General features: G+C 40.3%; 2 protein-coding genes and 1 pseudogene across 2 annotated transcripts in view; 1 reads left to right on the top strand and 2 right to left on the bottom strand.

Annotated features, from left to right (window-relative positions):
• Positions 1-20,384, top strand: part of LOC119734413 (cytosolic Fe-S cluster assembly factor nubp1-A-like) — a 44,267-nt gene that overhangs the window by 16,694 nt on the left and 7,189 nt on the right. The window lies entirely within an intron of this gene.
• On the bottom strand, positions 2,000-5,063 carry LOC119734416. Its single transcript, XM_038207913.1, has 2 exons — positions 4,836-5,063; positions 2,000-4,073 (listed from the first exon to the last, which is right to left on the bottom strand). The coding sequence occupies exons 1-2, from the start codon at positions 5,034-5,036 to the stop codon at positions 2,400-2,402; spliced, it is 1,875 nt and encodes a 624-aa protein (XP_038063841.1). The 5' UTR covers positions 5,037-5,063; the 3' UTR covers positions 2,000-2,399.
• Positions 11,653-16,230, bottom strand: LOC119734415 (annotated as a pseudogene).

Raw genomic sequence — 20,384 nt, forward strand, 5'->3', positions numbered from 1 at the left:
CGAGAGAATTCCAAAGTCGTGTGTACTAGCGTGTGAATGAGTGCAGGTGATTTGGAGTTCGGAACACCACCTCATTGGGTGTGAGTTTGTTTCTGCATTCATTAGGGGACGTTGAACCATATAGAGGACAAAAGGGTCACTAATTCCCGAGAGGTCCCCAATTTGGATTCGTGTACAAAACGTATGGGAGGTCTTCCTAAAAAGTTGAAGTACAAACAAAAGAGGGACAATAGGGGGTCCATGATTGCAGGTAAATACCAGGCATGCAACTTTTCCTCGGATCCGCTGATTTCCTCGTTTTTTAATTCTCATGACTGCCATTACAAATTGAAAAACACTGTACAAGGGGTAATAATAGTAATGTAAGTGGCTTTGATCTTAGTTAAAAGTGTTGTATAAAAATCTGTTATTACGCATGCGTGAAATACACACTTGTGTGTGCGTGTTGTGTATACGTGTCAACCTTAAATATTGTTTTCTTTTAATTATAAGTAAAATTAAATAATTTTTTATTAAAATGATTATTTCAGTTGTGCAGTTTGAAACACACAGGGCTAAATATCGTGTTTCTGAACATGCCAAACTGAACAATTGAGTTTGGTTCTGTTTGGTTCGGAAGTCCTATGTTTAAGCAAATTTCTGTTCGGTTCGATGGTTCGGCTGCACTAATTTTAACTGCAGAGCTATTAATCATAATTGAGAAGCGTTTGTCAACATTTTGATGCTTTCTTGTTACCGAGCACTAAACCCTAACAATCCTGCACCCGATTTCATCAAACTCTTCATAACTTACGATGCATCGCAGTGATGCGACGCGTCGTATCTCTACGATGCGTCGCAGCTGCGATCCATTTCACTAAACACGTCGTAAGTGCGACGCGTCGTAGGTGTATTTATAGCACAACCCGATGACTGTTTTATGTCTTTAGTCAGCGTACAGTAAATAGTCGTCTGATATTCAACAAAGAGTCGTTGGATCTCAGCTCGAATTTGTTAAAACGTAAAACAAAATGGCGGCCGTGCGATGCAATTTTGAAGGGAAACAAGCTCTCATTGGACTGTATAGCTTCTTTGAAATTTCAACTCTAATATTCCGGTCTAATTCATAATTATTCAATGAATTTTCTATTTACAACTTAACACACATTGCCTCGGTATTATAATCTTGTTAATGTAATGTTTGTGGCATAAAACTGGCTTAGAAATGACTCTTCTTATTTTGCGACGACCAATAGACACGTCGTAACTCGAGTTGCGACGCGTCGCAGCGCTTCGTGAAATCGGGTGCTGAATCCTCTGATTTTCATATGATTTTTCACACGTCCGTGGGTGTAGGGGCTCATAAAATGAAGGAAGGCTAACAATTCATGGATACACCAATGATCAGCTTATATATCCTGGCACAACGAGTTTCTTGTATGATGAGGACCTCTGCATCGCCACCCAGGCCCAAAGCTTTGTGGTGATACAGAACAGTCTCTCACCTGTGCACTGACTGGCTGCTATGCAACCAACCACCTGCTAGCCAACCCAGAGAAAACACAAGGTAGTGCATGTCACTTAAAGAGGAGGGATTCACAGAGATAACTTAATGCCCACTGTTATGGCAGGAAACTGTCTCACATCTCAAAGCCAGTGTACCTTGGAGTTACTCTAGACCAGTAAAGACCATGTCAGAAACCTGCCACCTGGAGCTACTGAGCCATAGTCAAGGATGGCTCTGTCTCAACCGGCATTATGGGTTGGAGTTAGATGCAAAGTCTTAATGCAGAAGTGGAGATACGACACTGATAGACATATGACCTTTATGACTGTAGAGATGCCCCTCAGACAATGGAACATCACCTTATCTGCCTTCTACTGACAGAGTCCTGCTAGCAAGAGGATCTAGAGTGCTACATTCAATGTGCCAGAGCCTGGGCAAGGCATAATGTAGCGTCTCAACAACAACAACAACAACAACAATAACAACAAGTCCAGGACCAAATCTATCTGTCAAGGACCAAAGCTGAGTATGGTGAACAGATTCACCTTTCTTGGCAGCATGCAGTTCCAGATAATGATGGTGATAAACTGCCATTGATGAAGCCAACTCCAGATTCTAAAATGTCAGTGACCCTCTAGCAGACAGCACACCACTGTCATAATTGGAAGTTGTATAAGTTTTCAGACAGAGCTTGAGGTGTACGGGACAAAGAAGAAGTTGTTTCAAACAGTTGGATTCATCAGTCTTCATACTTCAACTGCTTATTGTGAAAAAAATTCAGCCAGCTTCCATTGAAATATGGATGGTGTATTAAAGTTAACTTAGTATGTACAGATGCACAATTGAAGTCTGAACATTCTTCTTGATGATTGGCACGCTCCGATCCATCAGAATGCACGAGATATACCAGAGCTTAGCGGTCAGAAGGCAAGTACCATTCCAGTGCCCTCTCTGCACCAGTGGGAGAGGTAAGGCTCCTGGCATTCACTCGAAACTTGAACGGCACCAGTTTGTTGAGTTCCTCCCGAAAGTCATGCATCTGCAGCCCTTCACACTTCATGGCCTCCTTGAGATTTGGAATATGGTCCAGCTCTGGGATATGGAAGCCCCCGGCCATCATGTTTGCCCGTAGGTATGCACAAAACCAGTGAGTGTTGTTGAAGTACTCAATCTGGTTGCTGATAGCCATCGGACTGGAGAGCGCCTTCCCCGTGTCATCTTTGCATAGCTGCATCGTTGTCTTGGTGGAGTCGTTGATATCTCTCCCAGAACGTTCATCCCACACGTTTGCCTCTGGCATGTATAGGATCCAATTCATAGTCTCGGTAACTAGCGTGGCATTCTTATTGTTTGGATTCATCAGTGGCCTGAGAGTTTGGAGAAGCTTGCGGCAGCCCACGAAGTCGGCCAGGTTGGATGTGAAGATGCGGTCAAACTTGGCCATTTTCTGAGCCTGGTGATGACGTGGGATTTCAAGGCAGCTAGAAACCAGCATGTGTATGTGGAGCCTATCCTGGGCTAGGAGGGTTGATGTTTTCTGCAGCTGCTTCTCCACATATTTGTGGTACATGACGGTGGGAGTAGAAGTTGTTTCACCTGCAGACCCCTGCACTTGCAGGCTGTCCAAAGCTGTGAATGGAGTGAGATTGCGATGGATGCAGTACACAAAATCGTCAGTGGCTTCCATATATCCGCCTACAATTTGTTGTCTTCTTGCTGTGAGAGTTGGGTTGTCAAATGGCAGACTTCTCACCGAGCTGTCTTGAGCAAGAAATAGGCCACGCTGGAACCACGTCTTTAAGTTCTTGGCTTCCTTAGGTGAGAGCCTTTCATAGTAGAGCTGTAATTCATGGCTGAAGAAGAAATTCTCTGCAAAGACAGCCTGTCTTTGCTTTGTAAGGTTCACCGAGGAGCTTTTGATGCGTTCGCACTCGAGGGAGTACCAACCTTTCCAGACATAACGAAGTTTGGCCAGATCCTCGTCGCTGATGGACACACACCCCTTCATGGCTTCTTGAATGCTCCTGGCATCAGCTTGGATGAGTTTCCTCAGGCTTGTTTTGGTCAGGTTGTAGTCACACTTGGAGATGTGCAGAGAGTACCAGAGTGTGGCTAGGCTGGCGGCAATGCCTTCCCTGTCTTTGTGCAGAATCAACATGTAAAGGAACAGGACATTCCTGGCCATGACATAAGGGTCCAAGTCATTGAGCACAATATGAACTTTTCCCTGGTACTCTGCAGGCAAGGAGGCAGCCGTCAGCACTGTGTGTCGCAGATCTCCACACCCTGCTGAAAGGATGTGGAAGTCACGCATTGTCTCGTCTGCCCTGATTCCGTCTGCCCATTCATTCTGCCCAAGCTGAAGGAAATCGCATGCCATCGTGTTGCCAAAGTAATAAGGGGGATCTAGGAATGTCTCCCGTGTGTGGGTAACATCTCCTTTTGCAAGATCAGTATACTTATTAGTCAGTTCAAGAGAAAGATCAGCGATCATTGCTTGGATGTCTTGGCATACCTCTTTATGGGCTGCCCAGCTCTTCCGTTGGCATGTGCCATTGCAGTACCATGCGTTGTTGCATCCTGCGCACTGGGAAGATACAGCAAACATAGTGTAATTTAGAGTCTGTCAGTCTTATGCTTATGCTCCAAAAAGTCCATCGAATATATAAACAATTCATGTATTTTTTGTACGTGCATCCGATCACGTCTTCAAAACAGCTTGACAACTAAAGCATAACAATGAAAAATTAATGATACTACAAAGTTAATGTGTTTCTGTTCATTCTGATTTTGGTTAGTGGGTCTTAATTTATAGCAGTGCTTAAAATTAACCAGTTAACCAGTTTACGCTGGAGGCTGTGTATACATGCAAAAGTTTTGCGGTATTCGGAACGGATGACGGATAAACACGCAAGGAGCGAGGCCGGAAATATCTGTCGGCAACCCGCTCGCAACGAGCGAGGCAGGAAATATGAGTTTGCTGCCCGAGGGTGATGGCTTCATCCCGCCTGGCTTGAGGTCGAGTGAAAAGTAATCCTGCGCCTCGTTTTTTTTGGTCAAAATAATCCCGGCGTGAACTGGTTAAATTGTACGTTTATTTGAGTATGTGCCAGAAAGATAAACATTCCAAATCAGAAAGAAAATACTAATCACAGCCTTTCAATGTGAAACATTCCATTTTTGTCACAAGCCTAAAAAGTATTTAATGTATTTTCATATTCCCCCCCCCCCAGATTCTCGTAATTTCTTTGAAAACCCCAACATGGATAATGCAGAATGAATACCAGTTTGTTACATCTACAGTCCACATATTCACTTTTTCCTGGTCTACGTGATCAAGTCAACTGACCTGTTTCATTTCCCCTGTTTTCTTGCAATAACTGCAACTTTTGGGCCCAAACATCTGGCACTCCACGGCCCCATGCCTGACCCTGTCTTGCTCTTGGCACTGATCACTGCAGTACTTGGCCTGTGGGCAACGACCACATGTCACCAGACTCTCTGGCAGGGGTTTCATACAGCGCCAACAGTTGCCTGGTTTGACATCCATAGTTTCCACCAGTCAAGCTGTAAATTTTCAAAATTTGAGTTGTTTCAGAAAGAAAGACAAAGAGTTTAAAAGTTGGTCCTTCTATAAATTTGGGGTCCACATTTCTTCCTGTCCCTGTTACATCTGACATCTATGATTTTGTAATTCTGGATGCACTCCCTAATGCATTTTTCCTCGAAGAGTGATTATGTAAAGCAGTCCTTCTGTTTTGAAAATCACAGGCGTGTTGAAAACGGTGGACATTTTTTAGGCGTGTGATTTTTCTACATGATGGTGTGTGATTTTTCTAGGCGTGTGATTTTTCTAGGCGTGTGATTTTTCTAGGCGTGTGATTTTTCTAGGCGTGTGGTTTTCTAGGCATGTGATTTTTCTAGGGGTGTGATTCTTCTAGGTGTGTGATTTTTTTAGGCGTGTGATTTTTCTAGGCGTGTGATTTTCTTCTAGGTGTGTGATTTTTCTAGGCGTGTGATTTGTCTAGGCTTGTGATTTTTCTAGGCGTGTGATTTTTCTAGGCGTGTGATTTTTCTAGGCGTGTGATTTTTCTAGGCATGTGATTTTTCTAGGCATGTGATTTTTCTAGGCGTGTGATTCTGTGCTCAAAGTTGGGACTAAACAATCTGGTTTATTTTTTATTTTATTCATCTTGGTTTACAATAAAGCTGTTTTCTCTTCACCGATGATGAAGTATAATTATGCTGTAAATGTATGCCGAGGTGTGCGGTACTGAGGGATTCAGGCGTGCGATTATTCGCCTTTCTCGGGAAGCTTTTAGGCGTGTGATGGCGTGGAGGTGCGATCGCACGCCTCAAAACAGAAGGACTGGTGACACAAAAGAACCACTCAACAAATAATAAGTAGTATGAAGTCATTTTCAAACACTTGGATGGCACAGTACAAAGTTCATAGGTAACATGGACAGAAAAGGACCAATTTTTTTTTCCAGATATATTCCATGCAAACTTACCAATTAGTGACTGACTTAAACTTGGTTGATTTTTTCTTTAATGCCTAAACGCATTATCGCAGAATCACACAAAACCCCATTTATTTCCCAGTGTCAAATATATATTGTGCTTACATGTACATTTTGTATATCAAGATATGACCCTGTTAAAAAAAAAGAACACAGAAATGACTTCTTTTTCTCCAAATCTCAGTTTTGTCATTTTTTTTTCTTATAAAAAATAACCCTTTGCTTCGTTTTTGATACGACACGACACTTTCCTTGGAAAGTGGTCAAAAAGGACCTTTTTGGATCTGTACGTGTTTGACTATGCTGGCCATCGAGTGAAACTTACATGTACATGTATACATACACATTGTATCTTGATAGACTTTACCCAACGATAGATAGAGAAACAGTTCTTTAAAATATAATAGTGCTATAGGCCTATAACCTGCTACAACTAATATATTAAAACTCTAACCGCCCCCAATATGCTACAAAATACTACTGAGGAGTAACCTGTAGTATGAATTTCTTTCCATACAAGTGTGCACAACACATGAAGTGTTCTGTGGTACTTGGTACTTGACCCCCAAACAGCCCTTTGAGGGTTAGGGGTTAAAGGGAATTTGCAAACATCAAAAAACAAAACTACGAAATTATTATGAAATACCTTACTGGACTGTTAGTGCATGACAGTCTAAAGCATCCTGTAAAATCATGGCATCTGGTGTGCTGTCATTTTTAAGATAAATGGGATTTTTGTATCAATTTCCAATGCTGGTCGGCCGACCAGCGTTGGAAAAAACTGGCTTTTTTTTTAACTGCCCCCGAATTACCATATTTAGTTAGTCCGCTTTGTGTTTGCAATCGATTACACACCTATGAACAGGTACAAGCCAGCTAGACTGGTTCCCTGACCTTACAATTCCCTGAGTCTATAAATTGTTCAATTTCATCTTAAGTGGGGTCAAGGGAACCAGGCTACAGGAATATGTTTTTTTTCTTGGTTTTTCCAGCATCCACAATTTGTATACACAAACAAGTCAGTGTGACAACATTTGCTATAAAATACTAACCCCCAAATCCATCCATTTCTTAAAATTACAGTAAAACCAAATGTTGTATATTCCCATTAATGAAGCAGAAATTCTCGTTGAAAGTTGAGTGTTAGTGATTGATGATGAAGGACAGATCGCCAAAAGAAAGCCCACCTATTACCTTACATGTACTTTGTGCACACTGTTGCCAAAAGTTTGAAGTGCCATTTTCTGTAGATTTGGCATTTACTCACCTTGAATATTTGAATCTTTGACAGCCTTCCAGAACACACCTCATGTGTACTTGTATTAAACTGCAGCTACTTATCAAACATGTGTCAAAGGTTTAAGCAGCAGGAAGAACTTACACATTGATTGCTTCACAGACGATGAATGCAATTTTTTTCACTATAGCAGCTTCAACCAATGTCTATTTATAGCTTGGGACATGTATTTCCATAGAGCTGTATAATACAGCTCTATGTGTATTTCTCATCCAAAATAAACAAACAGTCATGACAAATGTCTATTTATAGCACGGTATTGCTCATCCAAAAACATTCCAGTCATGAGAAATACATGTTAAAGGGAATATTTCATTTGCTTTTGCTGTAGGCCTAATTTTCAGAAGTGGATGGATTTTGGGGGTTAGTATTTTAGTTTTGTGTTTGTACTATGCTGGAAAAAACAAGAAATGCAATCAAGTTACTGTAGTCTGGTTCCCTGACCCCACTTAGGACATGTAGGATGAAACGGAGCAATTTATAGACATCAGGGAATTGTAAGTTCAGGGAACCAGTCTAGCTGGCTTGTACCAGTTCATAGGTGTGTAATCGATTGCAAACGTAAAATGCGGACTAACTAAATATGGTAAATTGGGGGCAGTATTTGAACAAAAGCCTGTTTTTTTTCCAACGCTGGTTGACCGACCATCGTTGGAAATTTATTTTAAAAATACCACTTTTATTGAAAATGACAGCACACCAGGTGCCATGATTTTACAGGCTGCCTTAGACTGTCATTCACTAAGATTCCAGTAAGGTATTTTGTGATAATTTGGTAGTTTTGTTTTTTGATGTTTGCAAATGTTGTATATTCCCTTTAAATATTAATGTGCTTTGCCCTTTTCAGCGTACTGGAATTTGTGTGTGTGAGGCTGGTGTGTGTGTAACCTGGACAATTGACTCACTGTGGGGAACTCGCACTAAAACTACTACAACTAAACTAAATTCAGGATCTTGAAAGGAAAAGGCGCGAGGAAATTGAATTATAGAGACAAGGGACACAATTCTAGATTTCAAACCAAAAAAGGACCAAAAAGAATTTATTTACAAAAACCTTAAATCAAAAACCAGAAACTAAGCAAAGAATAAATTATCTAAAACAAATTATAAAACAAAGACTTAAACCAAAAAACTAAAACCCTAAAACCAACACAGTGTGTAAATAATAAGTGGACCTTAAAGAACACTCAGGCAGAAAATCTGTAACTCGACTAGCAGAAAAACACTCACACTGGGCAAAGCGCACCCAAGAAAAATCAAGAGGAAAGAGAGGCTCAAAAATACAGTGTTCTCTCTACTGCCGCTGGTCTGCTTCTGAGGGGTGTTTGGTCTTACAGGGTGGCAGGGCACATGGTCTTGGGGGAAGGGAACCAATGGCATGAATCTAATTTACATACATTGTACAATACGAAGTTGTTACTGGGGAAAGTTCATCAGGGGGAAGCACTACTCTGAAAGTGTTGGGGACATTTAATGAAAACACTGGATTTCCTCGGGGGGGGGGGGGGGGGGGGGGGGGGGGGGGGGGCTACTCCTATACTAAAGCACTACAAAAATACATTGAAAAAAATACAACTTAAATTTGGCCCTGCCACATGTGCAATGACTTCTAAAGGTGGTTACGTTTTTGCTTCCCCCCCCCCTCTCAAATTTTGATCTTGTGGCACATATGTTCATGGGTGCCATTTAATTATGCGCATGCGCGACATATTGCCACCGAAAGGTTAATTTATTTTTTGCGTGATTCTGTGGGTCAGAATGGGATTGATGTTTTCGTTTACACATTGTGACAATATGTTATTAAGGAATCTTCAATATTTATGCATTAAACGAAATTTTAAGAACTATTTTAATGCTATTATTATTACAATGTTTTCGTCGTCATCGGCTTGGTGTTGTCTGCTATAGAAAAACAAGCTTTGTCATCTAGCTAGGAAGCCGTCTACACATATGTGCATTTTGAAACTATTTATTGCCCTTTGAGTGAATGGGACGCGAATATACATGTACATGTACGTGGTCTATACAAGATCAAAATGCACAAGATCAAAATGCACTAATAACATTGGCAAACTCGAACTCTAATGTCCTTATTGTGTTGAATTTTTCATGGGCTTTTATTTTTCTCAAGACAGGCCTTCAGAATTTAAGTCTTTGTGTTGTTGTTTCTCTTTTATAGCCCTTTGAAATAAAACTTCAAATCCAATAGAATGTGTATGTTCCAGACAGGACTTGGGTCACTTCAAAAGGTCTTTTTTTAAAGGGAAGATACAACATTTGCATCAAAAAATGAAATGATCGCATTATCTTGAAATAGTTTACTGGATTGTTAGAAAATGACAGTCTAAAGCATCCTGTAAAATCGTAGATGCTGCTGTGCTGACATTTTCAAGAAAAATTGTAAATTTCCAATGCTGGTCGGCCGACCAGCGTTGGAGAAAACGTGAAACAAGTCAGTGTCACAATTTTTGATATGACATACTCATCCTCCAAATCCATTTATTTCTGAAAATTGCAGCAAAAGCAAATGCTGTACATTCCCTTTAAGCTCGGTTCAAAGACCAACCCACGTACTACAATTATGCTACGAACAATTGTCACTCATGCCAATATCACGATATGTCACACAGCGTTGGTAATTTAAATCACTGATTTAAATCGCGATCTAAATCAAATGATTTTTTTTTAAATCACAGATTTAAATCTTTGTTTTTTTAAATCCTAGTTTATGCCAAATAAATTGATTGACAGTCATTTTAATCATTTAAATCAACTGATTTTACTTAATTACAAAGTGTAAGATGTTTTTAACACATTCAAACATCCCTACTTCATCATCATCATCGACTCAACTTAGGTTTTGTATTTACACAAAACCACTGTTTTGATTAAAGTTAAGATCTGAGTTGAAAAGTTTTTCTTTGAAGTTTGAATTTTAAAGACAGCACACTCATGTTTCCTTTAATCATTCCTTGATCTGTTTACAGTAATATTGTGAATCAACTGTGCTGGTGTAAGCTTACCTGAACCATCAAAAGATGTATTAAGTCCCAATTGATAGTCATACCCCTAACATTTCTCCATAACAATTTAGATTGAGATTTATATAATGCCTTTTAAAGGTGTAAGGCCTGATTTCTGTCATCTGTCTGTTCTCCACCTTGTATGAAGGACCATCAATCAAACACTATAAGTTACACAAGGATCAGTGCTGCTGGTTTTGCAATTAGAAGCATTTTTATGAAATCAACATGCCCATGGAGAACTGTAATATTTTTTTGTATACCAAGTACACGTACATGTACCATAAATCACTTTTTCATTCATATCCACATACAACATATCTCAGCTGTATCAATCAAGCCATGCACCTTTAAAGTGTCTTCAGTATTAATATACCATTGAACCAATGATGTAGACTACATGTAGATGAAATCAAGTGTTTTTTTTTAATCACTGATTCAATAAAAAAATTCAAAAGCATTTATCAATTTATTGAGTTTTGTGGATGGTGGGTATTAGGCCCCCCCCCAAAAAAGTCTCCGGTTTCTGGTATGGAGCTTGCCCAAAAAGTGGTGCGGCGACGCGTTTTTTTTTTTTTTAACCTGATTTTTTTGCTTCAAATGTCGGCTGATGACTGCAAATGGTGCCCGACTAAACTTAGTGCAAATATATGGGAGTCCAGAGAGGCCACATAAAGCTTATTCTCGACCATAACCCAATCTAAAAACACGTTAAAATTGTGCAGCAGCAGGATTCCAGTCAAACCAGTGAGTTTGGCGGTTTTGAGACATCATCTTTCATTGAAAAAAAAAACTGTTTCATTTTGCCGACGCGCATGGCTACGGCGACGCGCGCGCATACCAGAAACCGGAGACTTTTTTTTTTGGCCTTATGGAGTACCGAAGTGAATACGTCCCGCGCACAAATGTGTGTGAAAGACGTTAACGCGGGATTCAGCCCAAAGAACCAATATGCGTGCGTACTCCATTCGTTTGCGCTACACTTTCTGGTTCTAAATGGCGTCACTCTTTGGTACTCCATAGGAACCTGTAAACTCCTTAGTGATGGGTGTAAGGGTGCATGGCGAGATTAAGACACATTTTTAGACATATCAATACCCCTGGTACTTTGAAAGTTAAAAAAATAAAAAAAAAAGTCTGATTTAAATTTTAAAAAATCTGATTTGAATCAAATAAATCCGACTTTTTTGGATTTAAAAAAAAAAAAAAATCAAATAAATTGCCAACCTGCTTCCAGTAATATGGATGGTGCAATTAAAGTTAAATGAGTATGTACAGATGCACGATTAAAGTCTGAATAATCTTCTTGATGATTGGCATGGTTTGACGCTCCATCAGAATGCGCGAGATATACCACAGCTTAGCGGTCAGAAGGCAAGTACCATTCCAGTGCCCTCTCTTGACCAGACGGAGAGGTAAGGCTCCTGGCATTCACTCGATTCTTGAACGGCACCAGTTTGTTGAGTTCCTCCCGGAAGTCACGCATCTGCAGCCCTTCACACTTCATGGCCTCCTTGAGAGATGGGATGTGGCCCAGCTCTGGGATATGGAAGCCCCCGGCCATCATGTTTGCCCGTAGGTATGCACAAAACCAGTGAGTGTTGTTGAAATACTCAATGCGGTATCTGAGGGTTCCTGGACCGGAAATCTCCTTCCCCGTGTCATCTTTGCTGAAGGCCATCGGACTGGAGAGCGCCTTCCCTGTGTCATCTTTGCATAGCTGCATCGTTGTCTTGGTGGAGTCGTTGATATCTCTCCCAGAGTGTCTATCCCATCCGCTTGCCTCTGGCATCCATATGCTCCAATTCGTAGTCTCGGTAACTAGCGTGGCATTCTTGTTGTTTGGATTCAGCAGTGGCCCGAGAGTTTGGAGAAGCTTGCGGAATTCGAAAAAGTCAGCCAGGTTGGCTGTGAAGATGCGGTCAAATTTGGCCATTTTCAGAGCCTGGTGATCATGTGGGATTTCAAAGCAGCAGGAAACCAGCATGTGTATGTGGAGCCTACCTTGGCTTAAGAGGGTTGATGTTTTCTGAAGCTGCTGTGCCACATATTTGTGGTACATGACGGTGGCAGAAGTTGTTTCACCTGCACTACACTCCTGCACTTGCAGGCAGTCCCAAGCTTTGAAAGGTGTGTTACTGTTATGAATACAGTACACAAAATTCTCAGTGACTAACAAATGTCCATCTATATTTTGACGTATTCTTGCTGTGAGAGTTGGGTTGTCAAATGGCAGACTTCCAATCGGGGTGTCTTGAGCAAGAAATAGGCCATGTTGGAACCACGTCTTTAAGCTCTCGGCTTCCTTAGGTGAGAGCCTTTCAAAGTAGATCTTTAATTCATGTTGGAAGGAGGGAACCTGTGTCAGGACGAACTGTCTTCGCTTCGTGAGGTTCACCGAGGAGCTTCTGATGCGTTGGCACTCGAGGGAGTACCAGCCTTTCCAGACATAGCGAAGTTTGGCAACATCCTCATCGGTGATGGACACACACCCCTTGGTGGTTTCCGAAATTCCCCTGGCATCAGCTTGGATGAGTTTCTTCAGGCTGGTCTTGGTCAGGTCGTAGTCACTCTTGGAGATGTGCAGGGAGTACCAGAGTGTGGCTAGGCTGGTGGCAATGCCTTCCCTGTCTTCGTGCTGAATCAGCATGTAAAGGAAAAGTACATTCCTGGCCATGACGTAAGGGTCCGAGTCATTGAGCACAATATGAACTTTTCCCTGGTACTCTGCAGGCAAGGAGGCAGCTGTCAGTACTGTGTGTCGCAGATCTCCACACCCTGCTGAGAAGATGTAGAAGTCACGCATTGTCTCCTCACTGATTCCATCTGCCCATTCATTCTGTTTAAGCTGAAGGAAATCATATGCCATCGTGGTGCCAAAGTAATAAGGGGGATCTAGGTATATATCCCGCTTGCTGTAACCATCCTGTCTCGAAAGATCAGCATAATCTTTAGTCATTTTATTAGAAAGATCGGTGATTATTGCTTGGATGTCTTGGCATACCTCTTTATGGGCTGCCCGGCCCTTCCGTTGGCATGTGCCATTGCAGTACCATGCGTTGTTGCATCCTGCACACTGGGAAGATACAGAAAACATAGGGTAATTAGAATCTGTTTGCAAACAGAGACTGTGCTGTAGAGGTCATACAAATGGTAGATATCCATCATGTAGACAAATGTGATGCAATCAAGGTAAAGTTGTTTGTAGACCCGGTCAATTTTTTTTTACAGATTTGAAAAAAAAAGCACAATCTCAGCATTACTGCTGTGAATACGGCATGCTGGTACCATCTTTAGCTCAAAAATTATGGAAGTTGGAACAGCAAGAGATATGATGAAGTGATGTGATGCAGTGGCCCTATTTTAGTCTGTATCTCCAAATGAAAGTTCCCGACAAACGACTCATTTAGCTTGATTGCATCACAAATATAGAAAATATGGGAAGGTAATAATTTTCATTTTAATTCTAGGATACAAATGTACAATTTGTACTTGCATCCACCACAGGTTCAAAACAGCTTGACAGAGCGCAACAATGAAAACATTCAAACAACAAACCCATTGTGTTTGTGTTCATTCTGATTTTTGTCAGTGAGACTTAGCAATTCTGAAAATTGACCATTATGCACAAGGGTATGTGCCAGAAAATAAAACATTAAAAATCAGAAGGGAAATTCCCACAGGAGCTTTTCAATATTAAACATGCCATTTTTGTCACAAGCCTGAAATAAAGAAAACTAGAGTTTGTCAAGGTACATGTTGCGCTGGGTGATTGAGCCAAAAACTATTTCATAGGACATTGGCTAGTTGTGGAAAAGGGATAATGTAATTCAGCCTTTCCAGTAAAATCATTTGTTTTAATTGAAGGGGAAAAAATTCATCTTTTGGAGTACCGGTATGTAAATTTCAGTACATTTTACGTACATGTACACGTTATTTCCGGCTTGATGACATCAGCGGTTAAAAGGTACAAACTGAACACTGATTTAGTTCAGAGGGGATACAAACAACATGTTCATCATGGGGGGAAAAGAACTGCTGAAAGTAATGAATGTTTTTGTGTATGTACATGTATTAACAACACCTTACTTCCAGTTTGATGACGTCACAGCATTTTCAAACCCAAGGTCAATATTGTATTGGGTATAATTATTTTGTGGTTCGAACAATTCAGTAGTCATGGATCAAATGATGAATTTCTATAAAAAAAAAATGAAAACGATCATTTTTAAATTCTCCCTACATAACTTCCTGTCATCAGACGTCATGATTCTGAAATCCAGGCAAAGGCATTTGCTGATGTCCAAATAATATCTAGTGGCAATTTGGTAACATTTTGACAAGTGGCTTTTCAAAAAAATTCCAACAAGTTTAACTGTCTTTGGTGTTCTGCTAGAGGGCGCCCTTCTAGGTGATGGTGTCATCATGCTGTTTTTGTGTTAGGCATTCCTCACTTCCATAGTTTGTCTGTCTGTAGTAAAATGCTTCTGCCTTTGACTAACTCAACTGATCACAAAAAATGAGAACTGTACTCCATTAAATTTGAAAAGTTATAATTCAAAGCAATTATTCAAATGTTGACCTTATCTTGCTTGTAATTTGATACCTGGTGACATCATGGTGATGTCACAAACTTGTTCACACCCTCAAAACAGGGTTCAAGTTCAAAGTATGTTTTATTATTTCATGAACAGTTTGAAAAAACTTTTGTTCTTGATTTTAGGCTTCTGTTTGCTTTTTGAATTCACCTAACTTTGACCTTCCTGTGACCCAGAAAGGAAAGGTCAAGCAATGTACCTGACCAAAAAAAATATTTATTGATAAATCAGTGATCTATCTGATAACAAAATATGAACATAATTGATCATTTTGCTGAAAAGTAATACATGAAAGATGTTGGTCACGTTTTCAACTAAAATCGCTTGTAATTTGATACCTGATGATGTCATCACGACGTCAGAACAATATGCACCACTCAGGATCAGGGTCAATATATCTTCATAATTACAAGTTTATACCATAAACAGTTTAGGAGAAAATTCTCAAGTATTTATTGTCCAGAAAAAGAAAAGGATGAATTGAAAGATTAATTTGGACCATTTTAAACGGTGATCGGGTTGTGCCCGATCACATAATTAAATGTATTTTTCATAATTTTCCCCAAATTTACGTAATTCTTTTGCAAACATCAAAAAAATAAAACTACCAAATCATTTTGAAATACCTTGCTGGACTGTTAGTGAATGACAGTGTAAAGCATCCTGTAAAAGCATGGCACCTGGTATTCTGTCAGTTTCAAGAAAAGTGGTATTTTTGTATCAATTTCCAATGCTGGTCGGCTGACCAGCATTGGAAAAAACTGGCTTTTTTCAAATACTGGCCCCAATTGACCATCGCACTTGTTTGCAATCGATTACACACCTATGAACGGGTACAAGGCAGCTAGACTGGTTCCCTGACCTTACAATTCCCCAATGTATGTAAACTGCTCTGTTTCTTCTTATATGGAGTCAGGGAACCAGACTACAGGAAAATGATTGTTTTTCTTGGTTTTTATAGCATTTTCGAACCCAAAACCTCAAAAAAAATCACCAACAGCAGCTATGTATGTATTGTGTATGGCTCTAACTGCCTGAATTTGGAGAGCTGGGCTTACTAGTTCAAGTCAACTCACCGGTTTCATTTCCCCCGTTTTCTTGCAATAACTGCAACTTTTGGGCCCAAACATCTGGCACTCCACGGCACCATGCCTGACCCTGTCTTGCTTTTGGCACTGATCACTGCAGTACTTGGCCTGTGGGCAACGACCACATGTCACCAGACCCTCTGGCAGGGGTTTCATACAGCGCTAACAGTTGCCTGGTTTGACATCCATAGTTTCCACCAGTCAGCTGTAAATTATCAGTTAATTTGAAATGTTTTAGAAAGAGACAAATACATGTACATGTACATTCATAGGTGGGTCTTTTAATAAGCACCTGCTGGCATTGTGATAAATAAGACAATATTTTTCACTCATTCAATGCAAAATCCGGTTGGTTGTCAGGTGACCGACTCAAATTTGCTAGAACCTCTGTTTAAAAAATGCTTTGTAGCTCCCAGTTCAAGTGTGTATATCGAGATGATCCTGTGGGGGGAAAAAACAGCCCTGCCTCCTCTCTCCAATTCTCAGTTGGTTTTTTTTATCTCATTCTCAAAACGACCCTTTCTTTCATTTTCAAAACGACCCTTTCTTTCATTTTCAAAACGACCCTTTCTTTCATTTTCGATACAATGCTTTCATTGGAAAGTGGTTAAAAGAATGCCACATACAGCCTGCCAAAAAAAAATGGTACAATCGAAAACAATTTTTTTTTCAATATTAAATCTCAACATAAGTAAGTCGTTTTGAGCATCACATTAATTAAAGAAAAAGACCAGGCTTTCCGATACTTTTTGTTTCATCTCATTTGCTTTTGTCAATCCAGAGATAACTCCAGTTTAATACTGCAGAACACAAAAATCGAGTTTGTTTCTTTTGCCAAGTTGCAATCTTTTGTGAGCTTCAAGACAGCATGGCACATACTCGAAACAACTCTGCCCATGCATAAAAGTGGCACAAAATCGATTTTGGTGTATCGCACTAAATTGATTATATCTCTGAATTGACAAAAGCAAATAAGATCAAACCCCAAGCAAGAATGACTTATTTTGAAATTTCACATTTAACCAATTTTGTTTCTGATTGTACCATTTTTTTGTAGACAGGCTGTAGTTCTAAAAAAAAAAAAGCCCACATTTTTTGCTATTTTAGCCCTGAATGGCATTCCATTGAGGAAATTCATACTCTATTCATTTTTTGTTATAGACACATACATGTAAGGGGGTTTGTGTTTACTGTTTGCTTCAAAGACCAACAAAAATGATGTGTTTCCTATTTCAAAAAAAATAAGGGGGGGGGGAATGGGGAAAATTTGTTTTGGGGTTGTTGTTTTTTTTGTGCTCAAATTTTTTAAAATGGATTTGTAACAGTTAAGATGTGAATCAACTGTTCATTCTGCATTGCCTGCGCTGTTTATACATGGGCTTCCCTGCCTGTAAATTGGGGGGGGGGGGGGGAGGTCTAACCTAAGGCATGCAAAAGGCACGCCCTGCTTACCGGGTCCGGCGGCATGCCCCTGAACAGTTTAGAAAGCTATTCCTGCATTCATTCTAAGGCAATTTAGAGAATAAATTGAGGAATTTCAGCATGCCATTTATTATTTTGGCCCCTTTTTACTGGTATAACATTAGTCAGTGGCTACTGATCCGCTACTGAGGTAGACTAAAGAAAACCCACCTATTTCTTACTTTGTCGCTTAAATGGTATGTGCAATTTTCCGTAGACTGGAAGTTTACTCACCTTTATGACTCTTTGACAGCCTTCTAGAACTCGCCTCCTAGAACTCACCTCCTATGGTGAACTTGTACTAAATGGCAGCTGCTACATGTATGTACCAATGCAAGGTTTAAGAGACATAAAACACGGAGAGCTTGCACGTTGATTGCTTCACCGACAAGTTCCCTGATGAATAAGATGTTTTTTTCCTCAATAATGAAACGTGAACCTACCCCAGTAGTACAATTCTATTTATAACACGGGGACATGTATTTCTCATCCAAAAAATTCCCGTCATGAGAAATACGTGTTTGTCCTTTTCGGCTACTGGAATGTGTGGGTGTGTGTGTACTTACATTTTTGTACATGTTCATGGTCATATGGGGAACCAGGAACAAATGGTAACAATAGGGACACTGGTACCCCATAACTCGGTCTTTAGAAATTTCAGTACCCCATATTAGGAAATGCTAATGCTATGTAGTTTGAGATTTCAATAGGAACAAGGGGTATGTGGTTGTGGGTGAGGCTGTGTGTGCAGTGACGTGGAAAGGAAATAGCATTTAAAAAACAAAAAAAGGCGAGGAAAGTACAACTGCGCGCCAACCTGACTCCCCCACGCTATGCCAACCTGTCTGTGTGTACATGTAACCTGGAAAAATGACACACTTGACTTGGGGATTCAACTCGACACAAATAATTTAATACAAGACCAGGATCTAAGAACAAGTCGCGAACTATTTTATTAAGAAAAGGATTTTAAAATGAAACAAACTTGCGACCAAAAAATAACAAAGTTAAAACTACAAAACTGAGATAAAAACTAAAACCAACACCCAACACAGAGCGTCAATATAATGGACCTTAAACGCACTCTGACTGAAACCAGGTGACTTTAGCAGCTCAAAAACACACAGGGCAAGCGCTCCCAAGAAAAGGGGAAAGAGAGGAAATAACTCCAATAAAAAACAACTCTCTTCTGTGCCGCTGGTCTGCTAAGTGAGGGGCTGTGGACTTACAGGGTGGCAGAGCACATGGTCTTATCAAAGGGGCTATTGTTCTAAGGGGTCATGTTACTGGGGAAGAGGGAAAAGTTAATCAAAAACCTTAAACCAAAAACCAGAAACTAAGCAAAGAATAAATAACCTAAAACAAACTATAAAACAAAGAGTAAGACTTAAACCAAAAAACTAAAACCCTAAAACCAACACAGTGTGTAATAATAAGTGGACCTTAAAGAACACTCAGGCAGAAAATCTGTAACTCTAGCAGAAAAACACTCACACTGGGCAAGTCGCACCCAAGAAAAATCAAGAGGAAAGAGAGGCTCAACAATATAGTGTTCTCTCCACTGCCGCTGGTCTGCTTCTGAGGGGTGTTTGGTCTTACAGGGTGGCAGGGCACATGGTCTTGGGGGAAGGGGACCAATGGCATGAATCTAATTTACATACAATCCGAAGTTGTTACTGGGGAGAGTTCATCAGGGGGAAGCACTACTCTGAAAGTGTTGGGGACATTTAATAAAACCACTGGATTTCCTCGGGGGGGGGGGGGGGGGGGGTCTACTCCTATACTAAAGCGCTACAAAAATACATTGAAAAAATACAACTTAAATTTGGCCCTGCCACATGTGCAATGACATGGAAAGGTGGTTACGTTTTTGCTCCCCCCCCCCCCTTCAAAATTTTGATCTTGTGGCACATATGTTCATGGGTGCCATTTAATTATGCGCATATTTATATTTACCCCCCCCCCAATATTTTGTAAAGACTGCCTTTTTCCATTCAAATGCCCTTTTTTAATGGGCTTAACCCCTCCCCCACCCCCTCAATAATTTGTAAAGAGTGCCCTTTTTTTTTTAAGTGCCTTTTTTGACAAGAAGTGTTGCCCTTTTTTGTTGCATTTGCCGTTTTTGGTGCCTTTTTCTGAATTTGGCACATGTATCGCCCTAAAAAGCTCCATATGTCTACCTGTCTACATTCTCACCACGGATGTGCAACTGCCCTTTTCAAAAAAATTTACCCCCCAATGAAGAGGACCGTGCTACACCACTGGAATCAACTGTGCTGGTGTAGGCTTACCTGAACCATCAACAGGTGTATTAAGTCCCAATTGATAGTCTTACCCCTAACATTTCTCCAAAACAATTTAGATTTAATGCCATATAATGCCTTTTAAAGGTGTAGGCCTGATTTCTGTTCTCCACCTTGTATGAAGGACCATCAATCAAACACTATAAGTTACACAAGGATCAGTGCTGCCGGTTTTGCAATTAGAAGCATTTTTATGAAATCTACATGCCCATGGAGAACTGTATTTTTTTTTGGTATACCGTGTACACTTACCATGAATCACATTTTCATTCATATCCACACACAACGTATCTCAGCTGTATCGATCAAGCCATGTACCTTTAAAGTGTCTTCAGTATTAATATACCATTGAACCAATGATGTAGACTACAATGTACATGTACATGTAGATGAAATCAAGTGTTTTTTTTAATCACTGATTCATAAAAAAAATTTCAAAAGCATTTATCAATTTATTGAGTTTTGTGGATGGGTATTATGGAGTACCGAAGTGAATACGTCACGCGCACAAATGTGTGTGAAAGACATTAACGCGGGATTCAGCCCAAAGAACCAATAAGCGCGCGTACTCCATTCGTTTGCGCTACACTTTCTGGTTCTAAATG

The sequence above is a fragment of the Patiria miniata genome, unplaced genomic scaffold (assembly GCF_015706575.1).
Source record: "Patiria miniata isolate m_02_andy unplaced genomic scaffold, ASM1570657v1 HiC_scaffold_27, whole genome shotgun sequence".
Taxonomy (NCBI): domain Eukaryota; kingdom Metazoa; phylum Echinodermata; class Asteroidea; order Valvatida; family Asterinidae; genus Patiria; species Patiria miniata.